The sequence below is a fragment of the Panthera onca genome, chromosome X (assembly GCF_046562875.1).
Source record: "Panthera onca isolate mPanOnc1 chromosome X, mPanOnc1 haplotype 2, whole genome shotgun sequence".
Taxonomy (NCBI): Eukaryota; Metazoa; Chordata; class Mammalia; order Carnivora; family Felidae; genus Panthera; species Panthera onca.
This window is the reverse complement of record NC_138357.1, coordinates 96,227,841-96,252,183: the sequence shown is the minus strand read 5'-3', so window position 1 is coordinate 96,252,183 and position 24,343 is coordinate 96,227,841. Positions and strand designations below refer to the sequence as shown.

Genomic DNA, 24,343 nt, shown 5'->3' with positions numbered 1-24,343 from the left:
CCTGGCAGGAAGAGCTGGTTGGAAGTCTCACCAGGGGGGAAGACGCTTCACCCAGGACCGTCAGCTGGGACTCCAGTCAGGCTGTTCAGCAGGGCTTCCCCAGCCAGAAAGTTGGATGTTGTAAGTACCTGATTCAATATGTCAAGCCTTCTTTGTTCTTCTCTGTACCTCTCTCCCTCTTTAGGTTTACTATAATTGTTTATTTCCTTACATGCCTTTTCCCTTATAATTAATAAATTCTTCCTCCACAAAACTGGAAGAGCAGCTATCATGAATTCCTATTCTTTAGAACAGGAGGGAACATTTCTAAACTTATTTTATGAGGCTAGCATTTCCCTTATACCAAAATCAGATAAGGCCACCATAGGAAAAAAATTACAGGCCAATATCCCTGATGAACATAGATTCAAAAATCTTCATCAAAACATCAGCGAACCTATAATGTATTGTATTTCAACAATACATTAAAAGAATCATATGCCAACATCATTTCAGGGATGCAAAGATGGTTCAACATCTGCCAATCAATGTGATATAATATGTTAACAAAATGAAGGATAAAAATTATATGATCCTCTCAATAGATACAGAGAAAGCATTTGACAAAATTCAATATCCATTTAGGATAAAAACTCTCAGCAGAGTGGTTATAGGGGAAACAAAATAGTAAATGCCATATATGACAAGCCTACATTGAACATCACACTCAATGGTGAAAAGCTGAGAGCTTTTCCTCTAAGATCAGGAACAAGATAAGGATGCCCATTCTCACCACTTTCATTCAACATAGTACTCGAAGTCCTTCCCAGAGCAATTAGACAAGAAAAAGAAATAAAAGCCACCCAAATTAGAAAGGAAGTAAAACTTACTATTTGCAGATGACACATATGGAAAATCCTAGACTCCACCAAAATACTGTTAGAACTAATAAATGAATTCAGTAAAGTTAAAGGATATAAAATCAACATACAAAAATCTTTTGCCTTTTTGTACACTAATAGCAAACTATCAGAGAGAGAAATTAAGAAAACAATCCCAATTGTTTTCCAAGGAATAAATTTAGGAATAAATTTAACCAAGGAAGTCAAAACCTGTACACTGAAAACCATAAGACATTGATGAAAGAAACTGAAAAAGACACACAAATAGAAATATATTCCATCTTCAAGAACTGGAAGAATTAATACTGTTAACATGTCCATACTATCCAAAGCAATCTGCAGATTCAGTGAAATCTCTATCAGAATTCAAAAGCCATTTTTCATAGAAATATATCAAACAATGCTAACATTTGTACAAAATTACAAAAGATCCTGAAAACCAAAAGCAATTTTGAGAACCAAGCTGGAGGCATCATGATTCCTGATTTTAAACTATATTACAAAGCTATAGTAAACAAAACAGTATGGTATTAGCATAAAAACACATAGATCAATGGAACAGAATATACAGAACATACAATGGAACAAAATAAACTCATACATATATGGTCTAATTTATGACAAAGGAGCCAAGAGTATAAAATAGGGAAAGGAAAGGATGGTCTCTTCAATAAATGGTCTTGGGAAAACTGGACTACTATCTTATACCATATACAAAAATAAAATCAATTGGGTTAAACACTTAATGTAAAACCTGAAACCATAAATATCCTAGGGCTTAAAAAAAAGGCAATAAGCTCCTTGACATAGGTTTTGGTGATAATAGTCTGAATTTGACATCAAAAGAAAAGCAAAAAGTTTTCAGGAAGATGGCAGGATAGGAGGATCCTAGGCTCACCGCATCCCATGTATATACCTAGATAACACTTAGATCATGAAAACAACCAGAAAATGACCCAGAGACTGGCACAACAGGCTCTCCACAGCTAAATATAGGAAAGAGGCCACAGCAAAGAGGCTAGGAAGGGTAGAGATGCAATCAGGAGACAAACTGACTGGTGGGACTGTCCATGGGAAGGAGGAATGCTGTGGGTGTGGAAAGGGGAGAGTAACAGACCCCACAACAGGTACTCCAGGCATGGGGGACCAGCACTGGGAAGATGAGTCCCCAGAATATTTGGTTTGAAAAGCACAGGGGTCAACTCTGTGAATCCTTACAGTGGGGCTCAACACATGGAACTTTGAAACAGTGGGCTCAGATGTGAAGGCTACAGGAAACTGAGTCCCCACCCTTAAAAAGGCAGCACAACAGGGGAGCCTGGGTGGCTCAGTTGGTTAAGCTTCTGACTTCGGCTCAGGTCATGATCTTGAGGTTCATGAGTTAGAGTTTGAGTCCTGCATTGGGCTTTGTGCTGACAGCTCAGAACCTGGAGCCTGCTTCAGATTCTGTGTCTCCCTACTTCTGCCCCTCCCCCTCTCTCTCTCTCTCTCTCTCTCTCTCTCAAGAATAAATTAACATTAAAAAAATTTTTTTAAAAGACAGCGCAACAAAAAGCCCTGCTGAGATACAGCAGAAAAGCAGCAGTTTGAAAAATGCCTGGGGTATACAGGGAAAAGATTTGTTTCCTAAGCTCAGCGCATGTGCTGGAGGGGCAGGGATTTTTGACAGACTTCTCCAAGAACAAAAGAGTTGGAGGGCCCCATTTCCCACCCAAGCCCTCCAGCCCAGATACACCAACACCTGCAGGAACCAGTGCAGCACTAACACTCTTCATCTATCTTGCTATCTTGCCCTGGCACCTTGCTGGCACTGTGCACCTCCCTTCTTGCCCGATATTCTCCTGTGGCCCCACCCCCTCCAACACACCCTTGGCAGGAGTCCATCCAAAGTGGTGCCCCAAGTACAGCAGTGTGCAAGCAACCCCAACAGGGGCGAGCACCATGTCAAAGTGTCTCATGCCCCAGGGAGAGGGGAAGAAAACCACACACACCAGTTTAACTTCAGCCCCAGCAGTAGGCTGGGAGCAGACATCTTGACTGACTACAGGCACCGCCCGCCAATGAAAACTTCTCAGGGTACAACACAGAGAGAGCACCCTGCAGTTCAGTGCTCCTGCAGTTCTGGCAAATGTCTGGTCTGACCCAACTCAGGTCCAAGGCAGCCCTGGACTGGCTTACAAAAAACACAGGGACCGAGTCCTGTCCACAAAGGACAAACCGGTTCTGGTGAACACGGTACATTGCACTGCAGGGCACTAAAGGAAGAGAAGGAACTATATCCCACTTTTGTAACACATAGAGAGGCAAAACGAGGAGACAGTGGAATATGTCCTAAATGAAAGAACAGGAAAACAAAAGCATAGCAAGAGCGCTAAAATAAATGGAGATAAGTATTATGTCTGACAGAGAATTTAAAGTAATGGTCATAAAGATACTCACGTGGACTTGAAAAAGGAGTGGAGAACCTCAGTGAGACCCTCAATAAAGAGAGAGAAAACATAAAAAAGAACCAATCAGAGATGAACTTAACTGGAACTAACGATATTCTACATGGAATAAATAGTAGACTAGAGGAATCAGAAGAGCAGACCATCAACCTGGAGGACACAGTAATGAAAAGCAATCAAGCTGAATAGAATAGAGAAAAAAGAACAGTAAAAAATGAAAACAGATTAAGGGAACTCAGTTACATCATCAAGCATAATAACATTTGCATTACAGGGATTCCAGAGAAAGAGGAGACAGAAAAGGGGGCAGAAAAATTATTTGAAAGAATAATAGCTGAAAACATCCTGAATCTGGGAAAGGCAACAGAATCCAGGTCCAGGAGGCACAGAGAACCCCCAGCAAAATCAACGCAAGAAAGTCCACAACAAGAAACAGAGTAATTAAAATGACAAAAAGCAGCAAAAACAGTTACACACAAGGGAAACCCCATAAGGTCATCAGCTGATTTTTTAGCAGAATGCTTGCAGGCCAGAAGGGAGTGGCACAATATATTCAAAGTGCTAAAAGTGAAAAACCTACAGCCAAGAATGCTCTATCCAGCAAGGCTATCATTCAGCATAGAAGGAGAGATAAAGAGGTTCCTGGACAAACAAAAGTTAAAGGAATTTGTCACCACTAAACTAGCCTTACAAGAAATGTTCAAGGGGATTCTTTGAGTGGAAAAAGGAAAGACCATAATCAAGAATAAGAAAAGTATGAAGCAGAAAAGTAGTAAAAATAATTATATCTATAAAAATCAGTCAAAGGGGGCACCTGGGTGGCTCAGTCGGTTAAGCGTCTGACTCTTGGTTTCAGCTCAGGTCATGATCTCACAGTTCATGAGTTTGAGCCCTGCATCGGGCTCTGTACTGACGGTGTGGAGCCTGCTTGGGATTCTCTCTGTCCCTTTCTCTCTGCCCTGCTGCTCTGTGTCTCTCTCAAAAAATAAATTAAAAAAAATTTGTTTAAATCAGTCAAGGGATTCACAAAATAAAAGGGTGTAAAGTTTGACATCACATACCTAAACCTGGGAGCAGAGAAGAGTAAAAATTTAGTGATTTTAGAATGGTCTCAAACTCAAACATCAACTTAAAATGCATAGAGGTTACATATAAACCCAAAGTAACCACAATTAAAAAGAACAGTAATACATATGCAAAAATAAAGGGAAAGGAATCCAAGTCTATCACTAAAGAAAGCCAACTTATGAGAAAAGAGAACAAAGGAAGAAACAGAAGAAAGACAAAAATAATCATGAAACAAGTAACAAAATGGCATAAGTACAAATGTATCAATAACAACTTTGAATGTAAATTGACTAAACACTCTAATCAAAAGAGACGTATGGTGATGGAATGGATAAAAAAAAAAAACAAAAACACAGGACCCAGCTATATGCTGCCTACAAGAGACTCACTTCAGACCTAAAGACACATGCATATTTTTTTAAAATTTTTTCTTAACATTTATTTATTTTTGAGACAGAGAGGGAGCATGAACAGGGGAGGGTCAGAGAAAGAGGGAGACACAGAATCTGAAACAGGCTCCAGGCTCTAAGCTGTCAGCACAGAGCCCGACGCGGGGCTCGAACCCATGGACCGTGAGATCGTGACCTGAGCCGAAGTTGGACGCTTAACCGACTGAGCCACCCAGGCGACCCAACACATGCATATTCAAAGTGAAGGGATGGAGGGCACCTGGGTGGCTCAGTCAGTTAGGCAACTGACTCTTGATTTTGGCTCAGGTCATGATCTCATGGTTTGTGAGTTCGAGCCCCACATCAGGCTCTGTGCTGACAGCGCGGAGCCTGCTTGGGATTCTCTCTCTCTCTCTCTCTCTCTCTTTCTCTCTCTCTCTCTCTCTGCCCCTCCCTCACTCTCTCTCTCAAAAATAAACTTTAAAAAAAAAAGAAAGTGAAAGGATGGAGAAATATTGATCACGCAGATGGAAGTGAAAAGAAAGCCATGGTATCAATACTTGTATCAGACAAAATAGACATTAAAAACAAAGACTGTAACAAGAGACAAAGATGGGAACTATGTAATTGTAAATGGGGAGAAGCCAACAAGAAGATATAACAACTGTAAATATTTATGCACCCAACATGAAAGCACTCAAATACATAAAGCAGCTAATAGGAAACATAAGAGAAGTAACCAATAGGAATACAATAATGGTAGAGGGCTTTCACATCTCATTACATCAATGGCCAATTCAATCAAACAGAAAATCAACAAGACAATAGTGGTTTTAAATGACACATTGGACCAGATGAATTTAACAGATATATTCAGAACTTTATATCCCGAAACAGGAGAATACATATTCTTTTCAAGTGCACATGGAACATTCTCCAGAACAGATCTCATGTTTGGCCACAACAAAGTCTCACAAATTCGAAAAGATTGAGGTCATACCATGCATCTTTTCTCACCACAACATTATTAAACTTGAAATAAACTATAAGAAAAGAAAGAATCTGGAAAGAAACAAATACATGGAGGTTAAATGACATGCTACTAAACAATGAATGGCTCAAGGAAGAAATCAAAGAGGAAATCACAATATAAATGGTGACAAATGAAAATGAAAACACAATGGTCCAAAGTCTTTGTGATGCAGCAAAAGCCATTCCAACAGGGAAGTTTATTAGCAATACAGGCTTACCTCAAGAAGCATGAAAAATCTCAAACAACCTAATCTTACAGAAAAAAAAAAAAACACCCAAAGGAGTGGGTGGAACCAGAAAAAAACCCACCCAAAACCAGTAAAAGGAAGGAAATAATAAAGATTGGAGCAGAAATAAATGAAATACAACCTAAAAACCCCCAACAGAACAGATCAATGAAACCAGAAGCTCATTTCTTGAGAAGATTAACAAAATTTATAAACCTTTAGCCAGACTAATCAAAAAAAGAAAAAAAGAGCACTGAAAAGCAAAAATCATGGAGGAGAAATAACAACCAACACCACAGAAAAACAAATAATTATTAAGAGAATATTATGAAAAACTATATGCCAACAAATTGGATAGCCTAGAAGAAATGGATACATTCCTAGAAACATGTAACCTCCTAAAACTGAATCAAGAAGAAATAGAAAATTGGAACAGCCTGATTACCAGCAATGAAATTGAATCAGTAATCAAAAAACTCCCAGGAAACAAGTCCAGAACCAGTTGGCTTCACAGTTGAATCCTATCAAACATTTAAAGAAGAGTTGGTACATATTCTTCTCAAAATATTCCAAAAAATAAAAGCGGTGGGAAAGCTTCCAAATTCATTCTATGAGGACAGCATTACCCTGATACCTAAACCGGATAAAGACACCACAAAAGAAGAACTATAGGCCAATATCTTTGATGAACAGAGATGCAAAAATTCTCAACGGATTATTAGCAAACCAAAATCCAAGGATACATTAAAAAAAGTATTCACCATGATCAAGTGGGATTTATTTCTGCAATGCAAAGATGGCTCAGTATTCACAAATAAATGTGATACATCAATAAGAGAAAGGATAAAAACCATATGATTATCTCCACAGATCAAGAAAAAGCATTTTGACAAAGTACAACATCCATTCATGATAAAAACCTTCAACAAAGTAGGTTTAGAGGGAACATACTTCAACATTATACAGGCCATATATGAAAATACTGTTTTTCTGTAGTCTAATTTTTTTTTTAAGTAGGCTTCACGCCTTCAGCATAGAGTCCAACGCGGGGCTTGAACTCATGACCGTGAGATCAAGACCTAAGATGACATCAAGAGTTGGACGCTTAATTGACTGAGTCCCCCAGGTGCCCCTGGGCCATATATGAAAAACCCACAGCTAACATCATCGTCAATGGTGAAAAACAGAGCTTTTGCCTTAAGATGAGGAGTAAGAGGGGGCGCCTAGGTGGCTCAGTCGGTTAAGTGTCCAACTTCAGCTCAGGTCATGATCTCAGGGTCTGTGAGTTCAAGCCCCGTGTCGGGCTCTGGGCTGACAGCTCAGAGACTGGAGCCTGCTTCCAATTCTGTATCTCCTTCTCTCTCTGCCCCTCCCCAGCTCATGCTGTATCTCTCTCTCTCAAAATAAATAAACATTAAAAAAAATTTTTTTTAAAAGATCAGGAATAAGAGAAGTATGTCCACTATCACCACTTTTATTCAACATATACTACTGGAAGTCCTAGCCACAGCAATCAGACAACAAAAAGAAATAAAAGACATCCAAAATTCTCACTATTTGCAGATGACATGATACTATATATAGAAAATCCCAGGGGCGTCTAGGTGGCTCAGTCAGTTGAGCATCTGACTTTAGCTCAGGTCATGATCTCATGGTTTGTGGGTTTGAGCCCCGCATCGGGCTCTGTGCTGACAGCTCAGAGCCTAAAGCCTGGAGCCTGCTTCGGATTCTGTGTCTCCTTCTCTCTCTGCCCCTCTCCCGCTCACGCTCTTTCTCTCTCAAAAATAAATAAACATTAAAAAAGAGGCAGAGAAAGAAAAGCAAGTTCCAATCCTCTAAGTTGGCCCTTGGGAAGAGCTTCAGGAATGTGGCCCTCAACCATGTGCCCGGAGGTCACATCAGGAACAGCAATGGCAATAGGGAACATGAAAGTAATGTAAGATGAATCTGGCTAAATGGGGAAAGAAAATTTAAACTCCTGAGTCATTACAACACCAAGCATTTTACTACAATACCACTGCACTGAAACAACTCTCTATAAGGTAACAGAATTGGTAAAAAGTATAAAAATACATAGATTTTACTGTATACTGTAAAATACTGTAACTGAACCACCTATCTCAATCAAACCTTTCCTTGAAAGCTCTGGTTAAAATGCCAATGTAAATATGTCATGGGGGTCACACATGAGGACCTTGACACCAAATATCTTGTCCAACCGAGACAGGCAAACTGAAGGACTCTATAAAAATCTGCTTTTTGCTCCTCTTCCTGCTTCCATTCTTGCTATTCTTGCATCCCCGCTTTACACATATGTTATAATGCAAATAGTGTATGTCCTCCTCCTAAGGGACAAGAAATTAATGACTTCTTTCGAACAGATAACATTTAAGGAAGGACCAGGTGAGAATGACCAGAGGAAGCCATCATAGGCATATTCCAGACCACCAGCGCTAGATATCTCGATGTCAAGATCTCCTGGCTCCAAAGACTAACACCTGGGCCCTCGTCTTTGTTCTGACCGGTTCCTGGATGCCTGAGAGGGCACGTGCACCAGACCATGATCCTCAGTATAAGACCCAGACCCGGAACAAAGATGGGACACTCTCTCCTTTCCTTTCTGAGTCTCCCAGATGCTCTGTACCTACACGCTTTCTATACCTTCAGTAAACTTCACTTTCACCTCCTGCTGGCTCCTACTTAATTTCTCTCTTGTGTGCAGACTGGGACCTGATTGGCTGGTCCTAAGGGACGCCCTCTCTGGGTCCTTGGACCCTGCCTGCTGGCATCACAACTATTTCATCAGTAATTTAGCAAGTATCTGAAAGGATGAGATAGACTCAGACAGGGGTCAGCAAACAGTTTTTGGTAAAGGGCCAGATAGTAAATATTTTGGGCTTCACGGGGCTGGATGGTCTCTGTCCTAACTACACAGCTATGCCACTGGAATGCAAAAGCAGCCACAGACAATGCACAAATGAATGAGGGTGGTGGTGTTCCAATCAAATTTCACTCGCAAAAGCCATAGTTTGCCAACGTAGAGGAAAAGCAAGTTGTCCGGCTTATTCATTTTTCTATGAAACTAAGGAGTCAGGAAATGTATGCATATGTAATGTAGCCTGCAAGGCCAGCTTCCCACACAGTGGAGCCATGTAGGCTGGTGATCCCTGAGAGCAAGTCCCTAGCTGGGACAAAAGGTTACAAAGATGGAAGTAAGGTGGTAGGGATTGGGAATAAAGATGTAATGAGTTGACTTCCTGTCAAAGGAGCCTAAAACATTTTGCACGATTCTTCAGAGTTTACATGAAGCCCTAAAAGTACACGGGGGAAAAGGAAGAAAGACTTATCATTATCATTGCATTAATGCTGATATGAGACGTAAAATTGTAGCTTTTGATTAAACCAAGATTGTTTGAAATACTTAGTCTTATTCACTGTAATAGATGAAATTAAAAAACAAAAACAGAATGCCCTTTGTAGCAACGTGGATGGAACTGGAGAGTGTGATGCTAAGTGAAATAAGCCATACAGAGAAAGACAGATACCATATGGTTTCACTCTTATGTGGATCCTGAGAAACTTAACAGAAACCCATGGGGGAGGGGAAGGAGAAAAAAAAAAAAAAAAAAAAAGAGGTTAGAGTGGAAGAGAGCCAAAGCGTAAGAGACTCTAAAAAACTGAGAAAAAAAAAAAATAAAAAAATAAAAAAAAATAAAAAAAAAAAAAATAAATAAATAAATAAAATAAAAAACTGAGAACAAACTGAGGGTTGATGGGGGTGGGAGGGAGGGGAGGGTGGGTGATAGGTATTGAGGAGGGCACCTTTTGGGATGAGCACTGGGTATTGTATGGAAACCATTTTGACAATAAACTTCATATATTGAAAAAAAATAAAAATAAAAATAAATAAAATGAAAACAAAAACAAAAACAAAAACAAAAACGTGAAGCACCATTGTCCATGACCCAGCATAACATTCTGCCTCTTTAGCATTCAGTCAGGTTGGCCATTCTTGTTGCATAGCAGCTTCTGGACAACATCTAGCAAGATCTACTTCTATCCTTTTCTGTTTCTGGTTTTTGGTTTGTTTGTTTGTTTGTTTTCAGAAGACCCTGCTTGCCTCATTTTGTAGCTACAACATTTACATCATGGAGAAAGGCACATTGCTAGAAAAGTGTACCTCAAACTTTCAGTTGCTTAGGAATCACCTGGAGGTCTTGTTAAAATGTAGATTAGACCCAGTAGGTCTGCGATGGGGGAGAATTTGTATCTCTAACAAGCTCCCAAGCGATGCGGATGCTGCTGGTCCACAGACCACACTTTGAGAACCACTGTTCTTAAAGAGAGCCATCATTCTCTGAGGAACTCTAAGAGACTTGGGGAAGCTCCCTGGAGCAGGATCTGGGGCCTGAGGGCTCCTGGACTCCCCTCATTCCTTTTGGGCAAACAACTGAATGATGGCCTCCAGCACAGGCATATCCTGGACAGGTTCAACAAAGACAACTATTCTGGGTGGCAGGTGAATGAGGCTTACTAGCGAAGACAAACCTTTTTAGTTGGAAAACAAGTGGGTTAGCTCTGGGAGTCCAGGTTAAGCAGGTTATGCCCCAGACCCAGAAATGAATGGAGATAGCTCGAAAGTGTCAGTTCCTGAAGTTCGTGGTAACTAGATGAGGCACTGAATCTGGCCTTTGCTTTTAATGAAATCACTGAGCCCTTCCTGTGAGAGGTCTCCCCCTCACCTTTGCCCTGCTGCAAGGACTCACCTGCAGCATTCCCAACTGCAGCCTGTATAGAAGGTTCCGGGCTGTGGGTGTGGACACAATGAGGAGTCTCCTTTTCTCATAAAACTGGTCCAGAAGTGCCGCTGCTGTTCTGACACCCACGTTGACATTCATGGCTGGAATGAGAAATGGCCAGATGCGTGAGAAAGTCTCTGCTTGCTCTGGCTCAACCTAGCCTGTGATAACCTACAGAAGTGTATGCATCAAGAAGTAAACCCCAAGATAAAATTTCACCTGTAAGCGGTTCATGTGGGAGATGGTCCCAAGAAGCACGGGGTTGGGGAATGGGGAAGTATATCAGTTTTTTTCTTACAGCTATCCCAGAGCACCATAACTGTAGGGGCTTAACCCACCAAATTCTCCTCCAGTCCTGGCAATCAGGAGTTTAAAATCAGTTTCACTGGGCTAAAGTCAAAGGGTTGCCAGGCCTGCATTCCCCCTGGTGCTCTAGGGAAGAACCTGTATCCTTGCCTTTCCCAGCATCTAGAGGCCACCTTCATTTCCAGGCTCATGGCCGTTCTTGCATCTTGGAAGTCAGCAGCGTGCTATCTTCACCTCTTTCTCCTCTCCACCTTCTGCTTCCATAGTTTTCTCTGCCTCCCCCTTATAAGGACCCTTGTGACTACATTGGGCCCACCTGGAAAATCCAAGCTACCCTCCCCATCTCAAAATCCTTGATTACCTCTGCAAAGTCCCCTTTATATTCACAGGTCCTAGGTAATATATTTGGGTAATATATTATTCAGGTAATAGATGCAGGTAATATATTATTACAGGTAATATAGTCACAGATTCTAGGGATTAGGCTGTGGAACATCTTTGGAGGATGGGCATTACTCTCCCTGCCTCAGGAAGTTATTTGTACCTTAACGTATGAAACTGAAGAACACTGGGAATTTAGCTGATGGTCTACATGTGTCTCTCTCTCACCCAACTCTGAATGGCTGGGGTTTAAAAGGAAGCATAAAGATGAGAAAGTACCAGGAAATGCGGGGTGGGGGGGAGAAGTGGAGTATATAAATAAAAGATATGCCCAGAATCTTCTGGCTAGTCCAAATTTCACACCATTATCATTACCCAGCCCAATCTGTGTTCCTCGGTAATAAGAGCGGACATGCATTGAGCCCTTACCCTGTGACAGGCACTGCTCTAGTCCACTGTTCAATGGATGACCTCATTTACTCCTTACGACAACTCAAGTAGTAGGTAAGGTATGGTCTTCCTCATTTGACCTGAGGAGGAAACATCCTGAATGCCCACGGTCTGTGTGACTTTCAAGCCAGCACTGCAAAGCAGGCATTATACTGTCCATACGCAGTAGTATCCTGGCTTTGCCAAAAAAAGACCCTCACATTTGTAGAAGGGAAGGCTAAGGGTACCTAAAGCGGACTTTGCTAATTTGCAAAGTCACTAATGGCGGGCCCTGGGTTCCCACCTCCAGCTTCTTCCTTAGAGGGCATGAGAGAGAAATCAGGAGACGGACAGAGGCAAAGGAGGAAGGTGGATGAGATGAGCTGCCCCAGATTCAGGGACCATTTTCCCTCCTCAGATAAAGAGGGATGGCGCTGAACCTTTCAAAGTGTACAGAATGAAGTCCTCGCTCCCTGTACTGGAATCCAGAACCCAAGGGTCTTCGGGTTCTGCCGCTGGCTGGGTAGAGGGCTGTATTCATACCTGCACAGGTGGGCTCCGTGCCAGACCAGGCCAGGTTGGACTGACAGACTCGGGCAGGACTACCCTGTAGCTCATAGCCACCGATGCAGGAGAACTCACAGGTGGCCCCGTAATTATCGCCATCGCTGGAGCACTTCATGTAACCGTTCTCTGGGGCGTTGAGTTTGCCACAGCGGCGGACTGTAGGGACACAAGGCCAGAGGAGGCTCAGTGCTGAGCTACCCTCCACAGAGTAACCAGGGAAGGCAGCAGTCTTGCAGTCAAGCTTCTCTACTGGCCTGTGAATGAGTGAGGGGGCACATATGACTATCTGGCCAGTGGGTGGGCCTTGGAATGTTTACCATTCATACCAATGAGACCACTGAGATCAACTGGTTTAGTCCCTGTGCTATACATGAGGAGGTTGAACCCAAAAGAAAAAAGAATAAAGAATAAAGATGGTTAGGAATTAGCTGCCCAAGCCATGAGGCATAAAATAAATCTTAAAAATATTTTTTTCAGGGAGAACAAAGGTTCTGGAACACCAAGAACATGGACTCCTGATGGCCCAAGGTAGGGGGCTCCTAACCTCCTTTATAGAAGGACTTAGAGGCTTTAGCTGGTCACTCAAGCCCGGGGATGAAAAAGTCATCAAAATAAGATTCTTCTGGGACAGCCAGCTGTGGGCTCATGCGAGACTGGCTTACTGCTCCCTCAGACCTCATAAATAATCTGCCAGCACTGAACCTCATCCAGAGTTGTATTCTGAAATTCAGCCATTAAGATGGCCCACTTCCCCTAGCCTCATCATCAGAGGCTAATCCAAAGCTGGCAAGTATCTCTATGGCAGCAGGAGTTCATAAAGGGCTCTTGCCTGAGGGCCTACTTCCCTTTGCTCCTGTAAAGAGAGGAAAAAGCCAATAAGCAGTATTCTTACCTCTTACTTTAACTCGAAATTTGCAAACGCCCTTGTTCTCAGCTCTGTCATAGACTGTGTACTGGATCTTGTGGTCTCCTTCTGGAAAATTTGAGCCTGGTGGGAGGCCTTTTAGAATAACACTTAAAGAAGGGGAAAAAAAACAGAAACACCAAAGATGATCATTAAGGGCCTAACAACAACTAGGCCATTGTGGGCCTAAGGATCAACGATGATCGTTACGAGCACGTGTTCAGCACCCACTCTGCCCTGGATGTGGAGATACTGAGGGAGAGCCATTAGGCCAATCTGACTAGAACAAAGATTTCTTGAAGAACAGAACTTCCTGAGCTTTATTCTGCTTTGGAAGAGCAGTTTGAGACCAGAACAAGGAAGTCGCCAATTCCTGGCAAATTTAGATTCATTTTTCTCACTGGGAGGTAGAACAGATGATGGGGCATGCTGAGAACCCAGGGCCCAAGTCTTCTTCCAGGCCCACCTTTGTTCCAGGGGGACCCTTAATTGCCTCACTCTGGAGAGGGTGAGGGAATTTTCTGTGAGGAAAATCATTTGAGGGTATAGTCCAAGTAGTCATTGGAAATTTGGGCCTGCAGGGGGGTGCTAGAACTGTCTCTTTTTTTGCCATCTGGCCTAGTGGAGAGCTTCCCTGAGCAAAAGGCAACTTTATTGTGATTCCTTGATTATCCCGGTGTAGTAATAAGTTCTTTGTACTTACATAAACCTTATATACATATTTTAGGCACAGTTCCAGGCATTTTACACATATTAAACCTCACAACAACCTTATGAGATAGGTATTATTATCTCCATTTCACAGATGAGGAAACTGAGGCATCAAAAGTTTAGGGAACTCACCCAAGATCACATAACTAGGGCGACTATAGTAGCTTTCTTCTTGGCTGTCTGAGGAGAATACCAATAAGTGCGGCATGATCACATGCCAGGTTGGTTGGTTTTCCAACACATGGTTCATTGGCCTTCTCTCTACAGTTCTCAGCAATGATGAGAATATTTGCTAATAATGAATATGTGAAATTATCATTGTCACTACTGAAGAGAGCCTCCCAGAGAGGCGGACAGGGGGTCTGTCCATAAGGTGTGAACTGAAGGGTCTTAGGAAAGTGCCAGAAATCCCACCATTAGAAATGTATCACTTTGGGTCTTAGATGCTCAAAGGTCCTCAGGAAGCACAATTCAAATGCACATAAACCTGAGAGCAGGGCGCCTGGGTAGCTCAGTGAGTTAAGCATCTGACTCTTGATTTCAGCTCAAGCCATGATCTCACGGTTCCTGGGATCAAGCCCCACATCAGGCTCTATGCTGACAGTGCGGAGCCTGCTTGGGATTCTCTCTCTGCCCCTCCCCTGTGTGTTCTCTCTCGTTATCATTCTCGTTCTCTCTCTCTCTCTCTCTCTCTCAATAAACATTTAAAAAAACCTGAGAGGAATCATACTTCAAATATGAGTGGCCGCTAACCTCTTGGAGACTCTATTTCATCTGCGACATGAAAATAACCATCACCAGGAGTCAATAAGTGAATTCACAGAAAACTCTTGTTTCCAAGCTTAGGGGTGAAGACTGAACATCTTCCCAGTAGATGTTCTCTCATTGCCCATAATTGCTTAAGATATTTCCTCTTGCGCAGTGAGCCTGATAGGATTCTAGCAAGGCTTTCCCCGCCGTGTAGCTCATAAGGCAGTAAATCAGAGGTATCCTTTGTCCGCAGATGGAAACTCAAGTAGGGAGGTCTGACAGGGCCGTGAACTTTAAGGCACAGATGTGAACGTGCTGACGTGAAGTAGTGGCATCCAGGGAACAAGAAGACCAATCAGACAGCTGCAGGGGGACAGGCCCAGGTGCTAGACTAGAACAACATGTAGCTGAACTTTCCCAAAGGGAACCATACATTTGAAAAAGCATTCTGGATGTATGTCAAACTACTACTACAGTTGGTCCTGGAGAATGGGGTTGGGGTGGGGAAGAAAGCTGAAGACCCTTCCTCTGGTTTTATAAACTTCTTCTGTAAGTCTTTAATGTAGTCACAAGTTGATTTTTATTTTTTTTAATGTTTGAAAATTAATTATTTAGAGACACAGAAAGAAAGTCAGAGGGGGCAGAGAGAGGGAGAGAGAGAGAATCCCAAGCAGGATCTGCACTCTCAATGTGGAGCCCAACGTAGGGCTCAAACTCACAAAGTGCGAGATCATGACCTGAGCCGAAACCAAGAGTCGGATGCTTAACCGACTGAGCTGCCCAGGTGCCTCTATTTTTTATTTTTTTTTAAGTTCATTTATTTTTGAGAGATAGAGCACAGAGAGGAGCAGAGGGAGAGGGATACAGAGAATCCCAAGCAGGTTCTGCACTGGCAGCACAGAGCCCGACGGCGGGCTCTATCTCAAGAACGTGAGATCATGACCTGAGCTGAAATCAAGAGTCGGATGCTCAAATGACTAAGCCATCCAGGTTCCCCATTGTGGTCACAAGTTTAAAAAAATTTAACTAGAAGTCAAAGTTTTGAAAGGAGCAGTTGCCAAAAACCAAGGGATAGAAAGTTCTGCACTAAACCATACTCACAGAGCACAAGGGGAGGGGGGGCAGCGTCTGGCTCTACCTGGGACACATGGAGGCTTATCAGGGAGGCGGGTGATGGCTTAGTGAGGCCTAAGGGCTTCGGTAGGAGCCCCGTGGGTAGGCAACGGGGGTAATTTTATCCCAGAGTTAACCAGCTAGCGTCCTCTTTCTCCTCCCATCCCTCTTCTTCCCTTCTTCCCTTTCCTTTGACGGATATTTACCGAGTACCAACTCTGTGCTAGGCCTGTTTCTGGGCATTAGGGATATGGCAGTAAACATGCTATCGTGGAGACAGGCGATAAACAAATACATACGTAAAATATACAGTATGGCAGGTGCTGAAGACGACTACGGAGAAAAATAGCGCATGAATGAGGAATTGCTAAAGGAGTGCTCTGAAAGCATAAATGGACCAGCAGAGATACACTTCCCCACTCTAGGCAGTAAACGTCTCTCATAAAAGAAGCAACATCCTTCCCACTGCCAAAGGTGCACTTACTCAGTTAGAATGCCATCTGCCGTGTCTCTGCCCTCCGGCGTCTCCCAGGACACCCGGACCGTCAGCTTATTGGGTTCAGCAATGCGTTCCTTCACACTTGGGCACTTGATTCTAGGAGGTTCTATATCTGAAAACAGAACCACAGTACAGTCACCATCACGAAGAAATATCTCGTCGGCTTGGGGTGCAACAACCAGCATTTGACCTGCCGGTAGCTCCACGTGCTCCCCATTTTCAAAGAGTCTGTTCACCCCTCTGTATTTCTCTTCCCTCCATTCATCTTGCCTCTTCTCTCCTGCTGAGCTTTGAAGACTGCTTGAGAACTCACAGGGCCAGACCCGCAATCAACTGGCCTTGCAAGGTGTCTTCTAGCATAATTGATCAGCTACGGCAACTTCTCCCCACGCTTCCAGACTCTGCTTACTGACTTCACAACATTGCAGCCACCCAGCTAGAACTCATTCAGCCATAGGGAGTCCTTCCTGCTTTAAGGACAGCATGACAGAACATCAGAAGGGGCACCTTAGCTGTCTTCTAGTTCAATGCAATTCAAGGCAACACATCTCTAGTGAGCGACTGCCTTACTCAAGGCACCATTCCAGCTGCTAGGTTTAGGGATGCACAAAGGCAAGGGAATTACGTGCTTCTCAAGAGTTTACAGTCTACTGGGGGGATTATTGTTACCATACATAAAATAGGACACGAGGTAGAAAATGGTACCGCCCATGGTGAGGCAGAAGCAAATGGTACAGAGGCTTAAAGAAATGACCCAATGCTCTATTTTACAAGTGTGGAAACTGAGGTTTAGAGAGCTTAAGTGATTTATTTAAGGCCAGGCATGTAAACAGTGACAGTGTGAATTATAACTGAAGTCCAAGCACTTCCTCCTAGAACAAGCCCTCTCTCCTCTGGCTAAGTCCACTCCCCACTCCTCAATAGCTTACAACAAACAATGGTCTGCACTGTGCTCTCCAACTACCACTGGACGACACCCATGGTTTTGTGTTTCGGGAAAGCAGTTTTTACCTTGCCTCTGGCCCTCCAAAGGCCTCCTGAATTTGCCTAGGTAGTTTCTCTACCTGGGAACAGAATTTCTGCTCCCTCAGTATCAAGGATGGGTTGATAATGAGGGTTAGAAATAAATGAGATGTCAATCCTCGCTGGGTTGGGTTTCATTTTGTCGTAGCTAAAGTGAAATCACAAGAAGGGGGAATTCAAACTTTCGAAAATTCCGTTTGATGATTCTGAACAGGTAGAGAAAATATTTAAAGACAGCCTGGCAAGTTACAACATTTAGATGTGCATTGCTTTAGACATCAACTGATAATTATTTAAATGCCGCTATGCTACAACCTGAATGAAAATTAAATGTCATTTCATTCTGAGTCAGAAACATCCTTGAGAGACTAAAGCACCACGTAAAGTCTTAATATGCTTTCTCTGGTCTTTTTTTTAATGTTTATTTATTTTTGAGGGAGAGACAGAGAGACAGAGCATGAGCAGAGGAGGAGCAGGGAGAGGGAGACACAGAATCTGAAGCCGGCTCCAGGCTCTGAGCTGTCAGCACAAAGCCCGACGCGGGGTTTGAATCCACGAACCTTGAGATCATGATCTGAGCCGAAGTCGGATGCTCAACTGACTGAGCCACCCAGGCATCCCTCCTTCTATGTCTTTTCTAATAACTTCTCATTTTATTTAGGGCAAGAAGTTATGAATAACTTGGTAAACAACTTCGCCTTCGGCTATGCAAATTCATATGCCTCCCATGTCATGCTTCAATGGAGTGTGAATTTACAAACCTTAATACGCTAATCCTAAATTGAATAATTACCATATTTTACTGCGTCTAAGTTACAATCAATTTTGAGATGCATTCCAATTTCAGGGATATTAAAATGTAAACAAATATGCTTCCTAAAATTGATAAAGTATATACATGTTCTGATAAAATGGAAGCTGCTTTAAATGCATTTGAGGTGCCTATTTTCATTTGCTAAGTTTTTAAAAATAATCCTTTTAAGTTCTGTTATGATAGATGATAGAAGACATACATTTATAATTGAGATGAACATTTCACAGCTTTGGGGGAATCCCAAAGATGAGTATACAGTACCTGCCCCCTGCTGGTCAAATCTAGCTGGCAATCTCATCCTAGAAAGTATGTATTTTTTTAGGGGCACTTGGGTGGCTCAGTCGGCTGAGCGGCCAACTTCGGCTCAGATCATGATCTCCCAGTTCATGAGTTTGAGCCCCACAATGGGCTCTGTGCTGACGGCTCAGAGCCTGGAACCTGCTTCGGATTCTGTGTCTCCCTCTCTCTGCCCCTCCCCCGTTCATGCTCGCTCGCTCTCTCTCTCTCTCTCTCTCAAAAATAAATAAACATTAAAAAAATTTTTTTAATAAATAAAAAAGAAAGTATATATATTTTTTGTTAATTTAAAGCAAAAAAGGATGGGCTGAGAAAAGGAGATAGATTTCAATGCAAAATTATACAGTGTTTCCTTATTTTCTTGGGGTGACATTGTCAGAGTGAAGAGATACATTTAGCCTCTGTGTCATGGAAAGTAAACATCTGGAAGACATGCTGGGTTTTCTGTATTTAACCATTCGTACCGCCATTGTGAGCAAATGTGCTCTAAATTAGATTATCTGGGTGAAGGCTCTCAGAGCTTTCCAGAGCCAGCTTATGTCCGGGCTAACAGTGATTAGCTGAAACTGGCCTAGTTTTTCAGAAGCAGTGCTCTTCCAAACTAGAAACAAGAAAAAAATTAATCATTAAAAATAACAGCGAATGTTTACGGAACCAACCTACCTGCCCACCCCATGCATTATGTCACTGACTTCTCATGGCCACCCACCAGACTGAGTATTGTTGTTAACATCCCCATTTATATACCAGGAAGTATTTCCTCTCTTGTGGAATTTCTCAATGGTCTGGGATTTTCAGACATGATCACATATTTTTTAATTATCTTAATAAGCCAAACACGTCTGGGTGTCTGCCTGCTGCTGACCCGGTAATTTCCTCCCAAGACGTACATTCTTTTGGGGTCGCCTGGTACAGCTTTGCCATCGATCCCTGAAGAGCAGATTCTGCTGCACCCTCAAGCATGCTGCCCTCATATTCAGCTGAGGAGACCAGCTAGCCTGCCTTTCAGCAGATGTTCCAGAAACCTAAGCCTATGATTACACAGCCATGGCCCTCATGGTTTCTAGAAGCGATCACAAATTTCCACGAATGAACACAGTTACTGTAGAAACATAATTGCAATTCCCTGTTGAGTCAGGATGACCGCAGAGCCAGTTACTGTGTGGAAGCCCTAAAACTTCTGGGAGAACCCAGGCCATGCACAGGAGACATCTGACCAACTGTTCCCCTTCTCAGGGCTCTAGCTGCCCCTCTGCATATAAAATATCAGAAACAAATATATTTCACTGTATCACCTACTATTTATTGGAGAAGCTTGGGAATCCTTAACACGTCTAACCAGGTAGGTGGTGGAAATAAGAAAGAGGTTCAAAAGGACAGTGTCCTGGCCAGCAGGTCACTTTTTTCCAAGAGGGAAAAAAAAAAAAAACCCTTTTAAACTGAGGCTGTAAAGTAACTGCATCCTCAAATGTTTCCTTAAATAGTGTTTCCCACCGGAGAGCCATGTTTGAAGATGGCGTATGATTAACGGGCGCTTCAGAGCATGGCAATACCTTTATCGGAGACTGCGGGACCTGAGGTGGAGTCCCCTCTTTCTGCCTCATTCTAAGGCAAGATGATAGTCTTAACCCAAGTAAAAGGTTGCCACGGCTCCTCACAGAAACAGACTCTTCACTGTCCCTTTCCCGACTTCCTACGTACAAATTGGCTTTCTACCTGCTGCTTCTCTCACCATGAAGTTTATTTATTTATTTATTGGGGGGAGGCAGCAAGAGGGGGAGAGATAGAGAATCCCAAGCAGGCTCTGGGATGTCGCTGTCAGTGCAGAGCTCCATGTGGGGCTCGATCCCAGGAACTGTGAGATGGTGACCTGTGCCAAAAGCAAGAGTCAGGCGCTTAACAGACTGAAGCACCGAGGCACCCCACTTCTCTCACCTCTTTTATCCCCTGATCTTTCATACCAACTTCCTCTCACTCTCTACAGTCAGTGTGGCTGGGACTGGTTAGTTACCTACTCTCTGATCCCCTTTTTTGTAGTCAAAGAAGTCTGCCTGGGCCTTTGGCCTTCTAGAAGAAAGACTACATTTCCCAGCCTCCTTTGAAGTTAGGCGTGGTCATGTGATGGGCTCCACCAATGGGCTGTGAGGAAAAGTGACCTGTGCAACTTCTGGGTTGTGCTTTTTAAAAGGGTGGGAAGGGGCGCCTGGGTGGCGCAGTCGGTTAAGCATCCGACTTCAGCCAGGTCATGATCTTGCGGTCCGTGAGTTCGAGCCCCGTGTCGGGCTCTGGGCTGATGGCTCAGAGCCTGGAGCCTGTTTCTGATTCTGTGTCTCCCTCTCTCTCTGCCCCTCCCCCGTTCATGCTCTGTCTCTCTCTGTCCCAAAAATAAATAAAAAACGTTGAAAAAAAAATTTAAAAAAAAAATAAGAAGGGTGGGAAGAGCGCACCTTTCCCTTTTTCCTCCCTCCTCTACCCTGGTTTGAATGTGGATATATGGTGGGGGAGCTATAGCAGCCATCTTAGACCAAAGAACAAGTGAGGAGGAGTTGGGCCTCGGACACTGCCCAAGGCTGCTTAAGCATAAACGTTTATAGGAGAATAGAACCTGTATCTCATTTAAAGCATTATGATTTTAGCTTTGTTAATAGTGGCCGAACAGGTATATAAGCAATCACACCTGGTTTTTTTTTTCAAACTTCTTCATCTTGTATGGCATCTTCCAAGATGTATTTAATTAATGATTTCTAAGCACTTTTTTTTCAAACAAAGAATATTGTGGTGAATTTCTGGCAAAGATGGCTACTTATAATCCCCTTATATATATTCAGCACCTCCTACCAAGAGGTAGAGTCTATTTCCCCTCCCTCTGAATCTGCACCAGCCTAGTGACTCACTTTGACTAAGAGAATGTAAGGGAAGTAAATCTATACCAGTCCCAAGTCTGGGCCCTTAACAGAGTCTGGCACCTTCTACTTTTGCTATCTTGGGAACCAGCTGCCATCTAAGGGTCTAATTATCTGACTGGAGAGGCCATGTGGAGAGGACAAGAAATTATGAAGAGAGAGAGACAGACAGACACACTCAGCCAAACCCCAGCCAGCACAGCCAATTGAGGTTCCAAACACGTGAGTGAAGCCATCTTGGATCCTTTGTCCCCAGTCACCTCAGCTATTACAATGTCAAACAGAGATGAGCTGTCTCCACTGAGTCCTGCCCAAATCCCCAACCCAAACAACCAGAAGCAATAACATGGTCGTTTGAAGCCACTGAATTTTGGGTTGTCCGTTGTGCAGGAATAGATTACTGATACAAATATAAAACAGTTTGAGGCTGGTGACAGAGGAAGGAAGTGGCCACTACATGGGGCACAGGAGGAGAGTAATTCCCAAAGGCAGAACAAACCTGGCCTCTGCAAACTTGCCCGACTGTTTGCTTTCCCCAGCTTTAGTATAATATAATCCTTGCGGATGTGTCTCAGAGGTGGTTCTGTTTTTTTGCTATCATATAAAGTATCAGAAAATTTTCCCCAGTGGACGCAAGAGGCAAGAAATGGAGGCAGTGAATTCCACAATTAAAAGTCACCATCTTCAGGGCACTTGGGTGGCTCAGTTGGTTGGGCGTCCGACTTCGGCTCAGGTCATGATCTCACAGCTCTTGGGTTCGAGCTCCGCGTCGGGCTCTGTGCTGACAGCTCGGAGCCTGGAGCCTGCTTCGGATTCTGTGTCTCCCTCTCTCTCTGCTCCTCCCCTGCTCTCTCTCTCTCTCTCTCTCTCTCTCTCTCTCTCAAAAATAAACAAACATTAAAAAAATTTTTTTTAATTTAAAAAAAGTCACCATCTTCACCAGAAAGATGCCCAACTGAAAATTCATTGGTGATGTATTTATATTATACAAGGTCACTATGAGTTTACCTGTTGAGGCCAGGTAAAAATGTGGATCAGTATCTCAATCCAATGAGTCGTTTCAAAGCTAAACTAGCTTCCTGAAGGTTTGCCAAAGGATGTGTGCTTGTCAACCCAGGAAAAATGTAGCATAATTTAAGATCACTGGTAACGATGCACTGACACATTTATTCTTAGCCCCATAATGTGTGTATCTTCAACTGATTCTCTGGAAGTAAGGCAGGGCAGTCCATCGAATGTCCCTGTGGGTCAGTGGGTAAGCCCAGCTGTCAGAGAGCTGAGAAGCCACAAAAGCAATCCATCAATGTGCATATCTGAAATCTCAGAGATGATATTTTATTCCAGAATTTCGTGTGTGCTAAGTCTCAATCTATTCTACTCTGCGGGAAATACAAAACAAGCAGAGAGCAATTCCAAAAATCAAGTTGGTTTGTACACTGTCCTTTGTTAAAACAACTAAATGGGGGCTCTCTGCATGTCAAAAGGTATCAGCTGGGTCTTCATTATCGGTGATTTTTAATTTTCTTTAATGTTTATCTCTTCCTCTTTTTGCCCAGGGAAAAGTGTTGGTCTCAGGGAGAAATCACACATCAACTCAAAATCTGGCATCTAGATGAGGGCTTGCTTGTAATTCTAACTGTCCATTGTTCTACCTAAATGCCAATGTAACCAAAAATAACTAAAAATGGAAAGAAAGAAAAAAAATCCCCTAAAAACAATAGTTGTTTAATTTCAAGGTTTTTTTCATATATCTATGTATCTAGATACAGATATAGATCAATGGAAGTTGTGGCTCTTTAGTTTAACCCTCCTGCAATTGCAGGATTTTGGAAATAACCATGGACTTGAGTCCACTGCCAGAGTGCGGTCTGCCTAAGAGAATTAATTTTAACTCATGGTACTTTCAAATTAGCCAGACCACAGAACTGACCACCTCAGAGTCAAAAGCCTGGCCAGTGTTCTCTCCTCCCTCCAGGTCTGGAGGAGAGCTGGGACCATTTTCTCAGCACTCAGCAAAGCTCTGGCCAAGACGCGCTGCTGGAAGTTGTGCGGAAATTTGGGAACTACTCAGCCACCATGGGTCAGCATCTAAAAGAGGCTGAGGCTCTGAGCTATGCTCAAGGACCCTCTACACACGAACAAAGTTATTAAACTAATTTAATACATTTAAAGCCAACAGAGTCCATGACATCCCTGGAGTAAAAGTCACTGGGGACAAACTCCAGCTTCTCTGTCACCAAAATTAACAGAAGAAGTGCCTGCTGGCTTTGTATGTCTCTTTTTCCTGGGAGCTCTATGCTCTCCTGTGGCTCACTGGTCCCCTTTTCGCCTCTCCCACCTCATTGTATGCACAATATCCCTTCCCCACCCAGGATGCCCGAACCTTGCCCTGGCAAACTCTAAGATAAATTCCCTGCAACTGGGGTTCATTTCTTAGTCCTTTCTCTCTCCCTCTGGGAAGATTCCAGCCCCATCTGGTCCAGCTTAAGCCATGCCTGTTGCTTTTTGAGAACAATCAGCATTTTCTTTCCATTGTTGCACACGATCTGGACACCTGAACAGTGTGATCCCTAGAGAACTCATCGCCAATGCTTGCTTAGCAGAAAGATTTTCAAACATCTCCTTTCCTCCCATCACCTCTGTCCTTTCCGACATGAGGGAGCAGAGATTTAAAATCTGGGTGGCTGTTCTGAAGAGCTAGCTTGCACATAGCAAGTCACAGGGGAGATACTGAAAACAACATCTGTGAGAGGTCCTGCTGACTCGACCGCCTGGCCTTAGGTCATGTCCTTCAAGAGGTGTG

General features: G+C 43.1%; 1 protein-coding gene across 3 annotated transcripts in view; it reads right to left on the bottom strand.

The window, feature by feature from the left end:
• SRPX (sushi repeat containing protein X-linked) overlaps window positions 1-24,343 on the bottom strand; it is a 111,537-nt gene that overhangs the window by 26,441 nt on the left and 60,753 nt on the right. For all 3 annotated transcript variants that reach the window (XM_081793263.1, XM_081793264.1, XM_081793262.1), the window contains 4 exons: window positions 16,489-16,615; window positions 13,419-13,540; window positions 12,503-12,682; window positions 10,811-10,944 (listed from right to left, as the gene is read on the bottom strand). In XM_081793263.1, the coding sequence (XP_081649389.1) occupies window positions 10,811-10,944; window positions 12,503-12,682; window positions 13,419-13,540; window positions 16,489-16,615 (563 nt within the window). The remainder of the gene's footprint in view (window positions 1-10,810; window positions 10,945-12,502; window positions 12,683-13,418; window positions 13,541-16,488; window positions 16,616-24,343) is intronic.